Source organism: Xiphophorus maculatus, chromosome 11 (genome assembly GCF_002775205.1).
Source record: "Xiphophorus maculatus strain JP 163 A chromosome 11, X_maculatus-5.0-male, whole genome shotgun sequence".
Taxonomy (NCBI): Eukaryota; Metazoa; Chordata; class Actinopteri; order Cyprinodontiformes; family Poeciliidae; genus Xiphophorus; species Xiphophorus maculatus.
Window position 1 is genome coordinate 2477272 of NC_036453.1, and position 12127 is coordinate 2489398.

Here is a 12127-nt window from a genome sequence, read left to right on the forward strand (position 1 = left end):
CTCAAACATCATTATTTCGCTGTGCGTCTAAGAGCCAAAGCCCCCCTATACATATCATGCATTATGGTAACACCGTTCTTCAGTTACCCCCCCTCAGTTGCTCTTAAAGAACATCTTAGGATGGCAAGCTGACCGTGCATACGTCTATTGGGATTTTACACAGAGGACTCACAAAATAGCGGTGAAATAGAATCAAAAGGAGAGATGTTTTTTTTTTCCCAATTCGTACAAATAAAAAAGGTCAAGTGCTTTTGTATTCTGACATAAGGTCAAAACAAATCAGAGCGGAGTGAGAAGAGACAATAAACGATGTAAGAGACATTTGTAATACTTTTGAGTTAATTAAAAAAACAGGTTTCTTTATGTAAACAAAAGTTTTACAGATCACAAACTGTGCTTTAAAACACTGTTTTTCAGGCATACAGTGCCATTTTATAGCATAATCAAGTAACTATGTTATCTTTAGTTGTAATAAAGCTACATATACCAAGTATGACTTAAAAAAAATTTTACTCCCCTACTTAATGCGTTGAAATTGGGCCTCTGTCTCTTTAAGGACCTCTTTCTGAAACTCCCTTTTCAGGAAGTCAACAAGGCTCCTCTATTAACCCTATACCAAACTTTTTTCCAGTATTTCACAGAAGTAGCTCGTACATTGATAATAACTGTCTTTTAATGGTGTATTAGATTAAAATTAGTTCCAATCAATAAACTAACAACATCTGCTAAGTTCTTCTGTTAGTGGTGTAGCCAGGCTGCCATCCAGCAGAGGGCACCATGTGTCAGACTTGGAGCCAGTGGATACAGGAATAAAGATGGCGGAGCCTTACCAGAACGGGAAAGAAAAACGGTCCAAACAGAGTCCGGTGTGGGATACAGAGTACACTTTATGCAATTCTATTTTGAAATATGTCTAAGTTAATGCGAGAAAGCCACAATTTTCTGTTTTTTCAGCCAGTACTTAACACAACCGACGCAAAAGGATGTTAAAATTTTTAAGGATTTTTTCAATTCAGCATATTCTGAAAACTTTTGCCCTTAATGTTATTGAAAGAGAAAATTTCAGAAAAGAGAAAATTCAGTTTTTTTAAGAAAATCGCCACTTATCAGTTAATCGTTAGTCGATTGATAAGATCAACCAACTTCAGATTAACTCATTAATCGATATCTTTATATTTTTGCAAGCCGCTGTGCATGCACTAACATTTTCCACAACACTTGTCGGAACTGTGGTGGGCGGAAGTGAGCTGCTCATATTCTGCTTAGAAGCAGGACAAGACACCGAAATGTCTGACGCCGACTGGGTAGGCAATAAAAAAGGGACTCTTTTATTACTTCTCCACTTCCTTCACAGACAGATCTAAATGAAGCCCTCGTTAACAATGCAAATGGCAGCATCGACTAAAAGGCGTCTCTTCAAGAGCCTGCTGAAATCATTAAATTTACAAAACTCATTCAGGGACTGCAACGTTAGAGACTGGTGTGATTGTTGCTCCGAGTTGCTGCTACTCCGAGCAAAAAAACACGAAGCTGCCAACATCTTATGTCTATTTTTTTTTTTTTGCACTTTATGCACTTCAGCCGGGTTTCTTTTCTCCCGCTGGGTGTGTCAGTGAGAGGGCTTACTTTGATAGGCTGCTCAGCATTGCAAATTACGGCGAAAAAAAAAAGGACTACAGAGAGAAACAGGAAATCAACATGTCACAAATGTTTTTAGAGAAGAAAATTAACAGCATCTGATAACTTCTGTATGGAATTGTCTCGGGGTTTTTTTGAGTCTACAGGGCACATGGCATCAACATGTCGTCTTTTGCATGGGGACGTTTGGTGCATGGAAGCCAATAGACATGGCAGTGACCACCTGTCACAACAACAGCCAATTATCATCATGGAGGAAAACATGTAACCCCAGCATGAGGAGCAGAGCAGAGCTCAGCAGACATGACAGGCAAAACAACCAAAAACAGGACAGGAAAGAGCTGGTCAGTGACAAAAAAAAATAAACAAATCTTCTTTCCTGGACAACATGTGGGGGAGGGGGGCTTACCTCAGAGCCGCTGCCCCTCATGACGAGCTCAGGAATATCATAAATCTGGCTTTCCATCTCCACCTTCTGGTCGCCGTTGCCCTTCACTTTGACCAGCAGGATTCGGAAGTTGGATCCGCCGAGGTCGAGAGCCAGGAACTCGCCTTGTTCTGTCATCATAAAGAAAATTAAATTCAGCACTTAAAGATGAATCAGCTTTACTGGGTAGGATAAAACAAACAAGAAATTTGACTTTGGGTCCACACGCTCACATTGCACCAGCATTGAGCATGAATATATAAAAACTTCAGAGGAAATAAAATAAAGTGTTAAAAAAACATATGTGCAAATAGCAGGCAATATTCTATTTTCAAACATCTGGTTTAGTTCGTCATTTCCAAGAATCATTTTTGTTAAAATGATTCTTGGAAAGACAAAAGTTGAAAAAAAAAAAAAAAAGATTTTTTTGTTTGTTTGTTTGTTAGCACTTTAGCAACCAAGAATCTGAAAAGAGTAGGAAGCATCTAACTTTAGTCCTTTACTTCGGTGGAACCACCATTCTTAAAAGCTGCAGGCATTTCTGAGGAATGCGTATATCAGCAAATCTTTTTTATTTATTTATTTTTTACTATTATTTTTGCTAAATAAATAAAAGAAATCTTTAAACAGCAATTTTTAAATCTTGCTCGGGATTCATAAATAGAGTCTGGCCTGGACTTTGGGCCATTTAAATAAGAATGTTGCTATAACCTAAACGGATCCATTGCTGCTCTGGCTGTTTCACGTTGTCGTCCTGCTAGAAGGTGAATCTCAGCCCCATTCAAGTATTTTTCAGCCTCCAACAGGTTTTCTTCAAGGACTGCCATGTATTTAGCTCCTGACCAGCTTCCCTTTCCCATCATGTCAAACTAAAAACGGTACCGTTACCAAGGGAACAAATAGTTAGTTTTCGGTCAGCATAAAGATTTCATGCTGCTGTTGCTAACGTAACCTACATACAGTACGTGCATGTCTTGTCGAAACCGCAAACTAAACTTCTTAAAGGGGCAGTATTATGCAAAATTGACATTTTTGAGCTTTGCATCATGTTATAATTTTATTCCCTCATCAAAAACATACCAGGAGTGTTGCTTTGATTCTTTCTTGCATGTTTGAGAAATCTTTTAATCTCCATGGCAACCACTTAGCCATGCCAAACTCCCCCTGGCCTGTCTGCTGTGGTCTCTGGTGGTCATCATGCTGTACAGCTGTATTAATATTCAGATTAAATTACACACAGGAGGACTCTGCTTACTAGTTAGCGGACTTCCAAAGGTCATCAGTTGCACTGAATTTAATTTATCAGAGTAAAGAGGCGTGTATACAGGTACTAGTACATGCAACACTCTTCAAATTTAGCAAACCATGTTTAACTTTCTTTTGACTTCAGAGCTATGCTTTACTTTATGTTGGTGTTTTTCTTAAAATTCAAATAAAATCTTAAATCTGTGGCTGTGATGTGACACAATAAGGAAAAGTTCAAGAATGATGAATGCTTCTGTAAGGCACCATACCTGCTTCCTGACTCCTGGCTTGCAGCAAAGCAAATTACCCATCAACTAATCTTTACAGTCCTAAACACAAGGTAAGTTTTAACATGCCAACTACACAGTGATATAGAGAGTGAGCATTTGAAATGCAATGTTAGGCTACTAGAAAGTCTCTACAGTTTGACACACGTTTGGTTTGTATTTGAGATCGAAACAATAAGGATGCAGTCTATTTCAGTCTCTTTTTCTTAAAAACACCTAAATGCATGCCAGCTACGTCCTGATCCAAAAGCAACAATTCAGGCTGAAAGCGAATAAAAATAAAGTCAAGCAGGTTGAATGGCAAAACAAAACAAAAACAAAAAAAACAGTGAACAAAAGGAAGAATGAAGTTGACACTTGATGTCTTTAAGACCCTTAATCTGGAAGAACTAAGATCCAACTTCCATCTCTTGTCTTGTCTTGGTTTCTGAACGTATTTTAAATTTGACACTGCTGCTTTTTAAAATGCAAACCACAAATTCAAATAATCTCAAGTCAGTTAGAACTCAATCATCTGACCTGTCATGTCAAATTCTATTATTATTGTTATTTGAGTCCTTGTCCTGGTGAAAAAAAAGGAAAGAAAAATCAACCTATACTCTAATTTTAAGTCTCTAGGGCTGACATGTATTCAGCTCCTTTATTCTCAGCAGAATGAGCCTAAATGAATGAACATCATTCAGCACTTCCTAAATAACATCCAGGACCATTTTCAGTTCGCTTTACTTTTGTACAATGGTTTAGCCAATTAATGAAATCTCATCAAACCTGACATCTGTGCTAACCACTGCTGCGACGTAATAAAATCAAAATATCAGAAAATGTCAACTGTCCTCATCTAAACTATGCAGAGAATATGCAACAGTTGCAGTTATTAAAAGAAGATTGGCTTTATTTCCTCAGTAGGTTTTCCTCCCCAAGTGTTTTAGTGTACGTTCCTTCGGCTTTGTCCTTGACTTGGTCTAAAAGGACTTCCTGGTTTTCACTCACATCATTATGGAAAAACGAGGTGTGTGTTGGTGGGGAGAAAAATGTAATCTTCAAAAAGCAAAAATTCAAGTAAACGGTAAAATCGATATATCACCCAGCTCTACTGTCAATTTAAAAAAAAAGAAAAAAAGAACACTCACCACTGCTGTCTGACATATTATTCCTTAATTACATCCAATGCACCAGATAATCAACAGCAACTGGACTTTTAAGGTGAAAATGTTCCCAAAACTTTCAGGCAAACTCCAGAACACACAAAGCAATCGGAGCGATTTGAGAGGCTGAGCACAGCAGGTTCTGAAGACGGGAACCCGTCGGCTCCAACCAGCAGAATCATTCAACGGAAGCAACGCTGCCGCTAGTCTAGAGGAGTACAGAAGCAGCACTGCCTCCTGCCTCCTGGAGGCAGGTGAGGGGCTTCATATCTACAACTCATAAAAACTTCATATTGAACTGGAGCGTTGGCGATCCACCTCAACTTCAGGGGAAAGGAACTGCGGCTGCGGATGCTGTGCTTACTGGGATGTGTGGAGTTACTTTTCTGATAGTATTTTTACTTGCACAATGTTTAGTTTGACCATGACCTTCCCCTACAGAGGTGCAAAGGTCACAAAAACGTAGTGACGTGTTGTGACATGTTTACAGACATGTCAAAAACCATTTCATTTATGGTTTCGCTTCTGGGTGTTGTGTTTTATTTTTGAATATTTACAATATCTTCCAGTTCCTGTGTTGGCTGTTCTTTACAAAATTAGAGTTTATTGTTGTTTGAGAGAGCAAATTTGCATTATTATGCCATTATCAACATGCTACCTCAAAACGACAACACTGTCATTAATCGCAATAGTTACCGGGACGATTTATCGTCCAGGACAATTTGTTACCGTTTTTGGTTGTAATGTGAAAGATGTGAAAAAGTTTAATGGTTATGAATAAACACTTCATAGGCTGGCTCCTGGTAACACAAATCCAAGACTTATAATCATTTGAAGATGCCTGTTAAGGTTCATCTCTCAAGTTTAAATCCCTTTAATCAGACAATTGAGAGATAAGTGGTGGTGTGAAAACTATCTTCTCAAAAAAAACACTCAACTACAATGAACAAACTAAAAAAAGAAGAAAAATAAAAGCTAATTGTAAAATTAAAAAAATTAAAAGGGCCTTCAAATTGACATTCACACTTTGTGTACTTTATGCTCCATAATGAATTAATAAAAGGAATATCTGATAGCTCAAATTGTCGCATCTCTGTTTCAGACTAAAGATCTTAAAAATGTATTTTCTGGCAAAAAAAAAAAAGAAAAGAAAATCTTTGAAAGGCCTTCTCTTCCCATTCTTCTGGGCATTTTGAACAGATTTGGTGTTATTGTGGGCTGCCAGCTCTCTCCAAAAGAACTGCTTAGAGTTGGACAAGGACTCAGCTTGTGTTTAGAGGAGCAATTTTCAAAAACAGATTTGCAAAGGGAAAAAACGAAGAAGAAAAAAAAAGAATTACCTGTTCCATCAGGAGTGGAACGCACAAACGTTGGCAGCATCTTGACGGCGGCTGTGGGATTTGTGTCTCTGCATAAGCCTTTGTCCATCTCTCGACGAAATCTCACTGACAACTCCATCAAAGTCTTGTCTGACAGGCGGAACTGGTGCAGGTATTTGTCCATCTAAGAACAAGGACAGGCAATGTACCGCTATGACAAAAGTAGTAAAAATACATTTTTATCTGTACAGTAGTTGAAGTGTTAGATCTCTGGGGAACTTTGTGCAGCCCAGCTGTGCACAAAGCTGAACTCTGGCTTTGTGCATCAAAGATCGAAGTGGGAAGGACTACAGCCAGGATCTTTCTCCAAGACACCCATTAAAATTAGTTTAATGCTTAAGTTTGAACACGTGTGGTGAAATAGGAACCATGAAGTCGGAATAACTGAGCTGGACGACTGAGATGGGTATGTTGTACCAATTGTAGTCACTTTGGTTATTGTGAGAAAGTAAATAAGTGTTTAGTAGAGGCATTTATTTTTTGTGGTAACTTTGTTTATAGCATGCTCCTATTAACTCTGTTCTTTATGACTTGCAGGAATACAAGTCTTCCTGTTGAACATCTGTTCAGAGGACAGATTAAGGCCAAGTTTTGTCCTCTTTAATCAAAGTCCAGTTCGTTTGGGGATTTGCGAATTCGCAATCCAATTCTGATAAGGATCACAAATGCGAACGCTAGTCCGCCTAAAAACCGCGGCCTCGGTTCGGCTGCAGTGAACTGAGACCGAGGTTCACTATGTCAATACCAGATAATCAAAGACAACTTCAAAAGCTGAAAGCGAACTATAGCGCAGGGCATTCTGGGTAATTGCAAGCAAAACAAACGTGAGAGTCCAGGACTAGAGGAAGAAATGGCTCGTGATCTTTTGCCTAAAACAAAAGAGAAATCCTACAGTCACTAAAATCTGACACTATTTCACTTTTGTTTTTATTTTGCAAAGAAGCAAGTTGCGCTCTTGTCTTCTTCTGAGTTTTATACGATGTTTCCTTCAGTGGTTCTTGGTGCAGCGCCACCACTTGCGAGGAGGGTCAACATGTTTTTCAAATGGAAAATATAACAAACGTCGCAATCTTGGTTCCCAATCAAACAGAGTCTACTGGACTATCAGGTGTGAAAACACCCTTTGGCCTTCAAGTACGCTTGGTGCATGTGAATCTGTATGATCCATCTCTAAACCTGAAATTAACAATAGAAACGTTAGCTTTTTGGGTTTAACTTCACCTGCCCACAGAGTCCAACTGGTAGTCAAATTGCACTAAACTTTGTCAAAACTGATCAAAAATGCAAAAAAATAAAATATATACTTCATATTATTTTTTCCCGTTTCCCTAAATTTGCATTCTAGTGAAACAAAATGCTGTGAAAAGAACCTTTCAAATTTGGCAAGCAAGAGCTACAGAGAGAATTACAGCTTTCTCGTGCCAAACGCCCACACAAGCCCAGGCAGGTTGGCTACATGCTCCAATATTATAAAACCCTTAACCCCCAAACGCTTCCAAAACTTTTTCCCGCTGCAGCTCTGCTTGTATCGATGACTGATGTATTCTGTTGACGCAGACATTTTTAATTGACAGAGATGGCAGCTGTGTTTGGTTTTCCTCCGTAGCACTAATCGCCACTGCTTATGCTACAAAATTTCAAACCCAACCACAGTTCACCCTGCCTCAGAACCTAAAGGACAGAAAATATTGTGCATAATTACCTTTGTTGGGGTGGGCGGGGGGGGGCTTATCTTTCTTTTTAAAGGTGAAAGTATGGCAAAACAATTCGCTTTTCTCTTCATGGAATAAGATCCTCACATTAAAGCAGAAAAACTGTGGAACATGTCTACAAGTTTTCCTTCAGGCTTTGCAATATTATTACAATAAATGAGAGCTGCACTAAGGAAGTTACAACAATGGCTTTCACTCTGTCAAGTTTATTTCTCAAAATCATTTCCAAAAGCATCAAAAAGTATTAAAAAACCTAAACTAAAGAAGTAACTGCATGTAATTTTGTATGTAGTTGATCAATTAAATTACAACAGTTAAATAGATAAATTACGACAGGCGTTAGGGCCATGCTTGGTAATATAAATTTAAAAATAAAAGCGAGAACAAAGTCATAAAATTACAAGAATGAAGTTGTGGTATTGCAAAAATAAAGTCAAAATATGACTATTCTCATATTTTTATCATATTTTTCCTTAGCATGGTCCTAGTACTCAGTCTTAATAAATAAATAAGGTGGCTGGGGTTCATCTGATTATGTATCTGGGTTTTTAATTTAAAAAACTAAAATAAAACTGCATATTATCTTTCTGGTTTATTAGGAAAGTAAAGAAACTGTCCAAGGTCATTCCAGCACAAGGCTATAAACGTCAAGCTAAAACTTTTGATTAGCATTACAATAAATAGTTAATGACATTAGGGACGTTATTAAAACTTCGTCGATACTTTATCTCCCAAAGTTTCTGCATTGCCTTCACTCATCCAACACATGGTTTACTGGATTTTAGAAAGCTTTTTTTTTTTTTTCATTTATTCTCTAAAACACATGAGGTGTTTGCAGAAACAGCAGGCTACGATACTCCACCAGCCTCTGGGCTACAAGATGGCAACTGCCATTTCTGCTCATTACTTGATTTTCTTTCGCAATTCCAGTAAAATGCTGTGCAGACAAAACTTTCAGGAAGTTTTTTTTCCTTCTTCATAGAAAGAGCGTGGCCTTTGAAGATGCTTTTTGTTCTTCCTGCTCTTCTCTCTGCGGTATCACATCATTACTGGGCTGTGGTCAGCCTCTGTAAAAGCCTTAATTCGGGTCAAGGATCCGTTTCAAAAGCTGCATTTCCATTTCAAATGTGCGCAAATCTTTGTCTATATTCAGCTACGTCAACAAAACACAATTTCACAATTGCGGTGTTTCCGATAAATAAGAAATTAAATTAAAAATGACACGCGAATAAGCTAATTTACACAATAACTCCTTAAAAGTTATGGCAGCGACATCATTATTATTAGTTGAAAATGGTCTAGAAACAACAGTGTTATCGTTTATCGTTTATTGTTCTGGGACAATTTGTTGTCCAGCAAAATTTGTTATGGCGACCGGAGTAATTACAACTACATGATTCACCAGTGTAAAGTGTTAACGCTTGTCGTTTTCTTTTCCATGTGAAGACTCTGATGAGGAGTTTCTAAAATTTAGTTAGTTGAACAATCTAATTGGCCTGTAAAGACTGGATAAATGAAAAAATGTCAACCACCTATCTCATTGTTTGAACTCCAGGAAAGCAGAGAAATTGTAGTTTGCTGTAGAAACACCCTTCTTTACGCCATGGCACCACAAGCTGTGGTACATGTAGCTGAATAATCAAAACCAGAACTTTTGTGTTTTATATTCTGGCATGTCGCAGCAGCCAAAAAGGCACACGTGTATTAATAATGTAGAGGAGTTCCCGCGGCTCGTATGTCACGGCTCACTGCAGTCTGTCGCAGTTTCTCGCCCCGGGGGGGGAGCGGCTGTCGTGAAGCTTTTAGATGTACCCCGCCACAAACGCACCTGATTAAAATGAATGAGTCTTACTTGAGCTGCGGCCGAGCTTAATGTCAGTCCGACAGAGCTGACCGTTCATTTAAATAACACGAGTTGGAACCTGTAAGCTTTCTGAAATATTCAAGGCAGGGGGTCCCTGGAACTGAACAATCCTGCAAGAACTTGATGAAAAAAAAAAGAGAGAGATATCATTTGACATTCTGAGCTTCATATTACTTGTTATTCTGTGACAAGTCATAACGCCTGCTGTCAAAAGGGTATATTAGATCCAATCTAGTTATAAAATTGATTTAACACACTTAGGTTGTGACAGACTGACAGATTTATCACACCAAAAGCAGAAACTGGAACTCTATTCTAGTAGCCAAATCAGGTTTAGCTGCAACTACCTTTATTGGATTGATAGGTCCTAAACGGACCTATAAGGTGTTGATCCTATACGGAGTCACACTTTTTCCAAAACATTTTTGGTATATTTCCATCAAAATAAAAACGTAAATGAAAACATTTTTTATCCATTTTACCCAACAAAGAATGTCAACAATTTGATTTTATCTTCCAACATTTCAAAAAGTAGCAACACTGGAGATTCAACTAAGAAAATCATTCTAAAACAATAAAACATCATTACTGTGGAGTTGTTTTGTATGTAGACAGCATGTGTGTACGACTTGTACCTGGATGCACAGTAACAGGGCACCTGTAGAGGAACGCTGACATGCTCTTTTCCATGTGCCATGTAGGCTGGCATTTCTGATGCTGTAATCATCTCCGTTTGGGGATAGTTATCTACTCCTGGAAGCTGGATTTGCACTTCAGCCTATTTTCATTCATACCAAGAATGTTTACACAAAGCTATGCAACTTACTGCTCTTGAAAAATGCTTATGTGAACTTGTCGTTCTCCATTGTCACTGTAGCGGGAAAAAATAGCCAACTTTAGTGAGAGCTGGTCAAGGTTGAAGGACGGTTCTGCTAAAAAAAAAAAAAAAAAAAGTTGCAACATGTGGCTGGAAAGATCATTTGCTGGACTGCCAGCTCCAAGTTTGAAGACCAGTGAGATTAATAAGACCAGGCTGAAGTGCAAGTTGTTGACCAGAATAACTACTACTAGCAGCACAAGCTAATAATGTTTCTCTCTCGATTTTCTTACCTACCAGGTTTGTAATCTTTTAACTGAACACATCTCTTCTGACTAGAAGTAATTTTAAGGTTGTAGAGTGGTGCAAGGCTGACTTCAATCTGAGGAGGGCGCAAAAGATTAGGGTGATGGCAAGGAGGCCTTTCAAACTCAAAGACGTGGAGATCATCACCAATTAAAAATAATAAAAACACCACAGACATGTTTTTCCACTTATTATTGAGAAAGGTATATATAATTTAGAATACAATATTTGTTAAAATGGTGTTTGTTTTTTATTATAAATGGTACTTCTTGTACACTGCTGTATTGTCTCAATAGAGTTGTCAGTGTCCTTTCCTATCAGAAATTAGCAACTTTACATCAAAATCGACATAGGGAATGAATCAATTTTGGCCAAAGTATTACAAAACTATAATAGGTAGTTTAAAGTTCTTAATTAAGAACTTTAATTAACTTAAGACAAAATAGTGATGTAGCTTTAAGTCTTAAACTTTAAGACTTGTCCCACTCTCCGAGTTGCTGCTCTTATGAGTTCCTGTTCCTGCCCTTACAGATGTTACTGAGGTTGTCAACAAACGTTTGGATTATAGCGAAACCGACCTTTTTGACCTACTTTCACCGCCCAGCACCAGGAAGCGAATTCTCATGTTACATTTTGCTAATTTCGCCTCCAGTCCCCGCAAACACTCACACCGTGGATTCATTATTCCATACCGGTACTTACTTTTTGTGCGTGGTCATCATGGAGTTCAGCGGAGAGATTTGAGGCTAACATCTTCAGATGGAGTGAGGTGTAAACTTTGCGTCCTGCCCCCGCCGCTTTCCGTACACAACCGCGAAAAGGTTTTTACACACACACGCACACAAAAGGACTTCTCCTTTGAGTAAGGATAGCTAAACCGTTCTCTGTTTTCCCTTGGTTCCAAACACTGCTTCTTTGTAGTATGGTTAAATAAGAAAAGGGGCGGACAGTAGGAAGCAAGAAACTTCCAGCTTCCGTGAACTGGGTGGTGAGGTGACGTCATTCAAAAGTAAAAGCGCCGATTGGCTGTTAACGAGGAGCGACGTGTTCTGTTGTACGTGAGGCAGAGCCTGTTAGTAACGGCATCTTCCCCTCAAATCACCTTTATGTTTATATCCGTAATATTTCGAACCATCACCTGAGACATTGGTTTTCAGCCTTCTTAAAATAAATAGCATCTGGAATAGTTTTCCACCCACTATTATGATTAGTTATTTTAATATTTCAGTAAGCTATGACAGTCATACCTTTTTGCTGTTTTTGTTATAAAAAATAACCATAATTGATTGTCATATGTGTTAGGTTGA

The 12127-nt window shown here is 38.4% G+C and overlaps 1 protein-coding gene across 1 annotated transcript in view; it reads right to left on the reverse strand.

Moving 5' to 3' along the window:
• LOC102226750 (hexokinase-2-like) overlaps window positions 1–11816 on the reverse strand; it is a 79198-nt gene extending 67382 nt beyond the window's left edge. The window contains exons 1-3 of the mRNA XM_005802139.3: window positions 11523–11816; window positions 6083–6245; window positions 2048–2196 (exon numbers count right to left, since the gene is read on the reverse strand). Coding sequence (XP_005802196.2) covers window positions 2048–2196; window positions 6083–6245; window positions 11523–11573 — 363 coding nt within the window. The 5' untranslated portion in view covers window positions 11574–11816. The remainder of the gene's footprint in view (window positions 1–2047; window positions 2197–6082; window positions 6246–11522) is intronic.
• Between the last annotated feature and the right edge of the window lie 311 nt (window positions 11817–12127).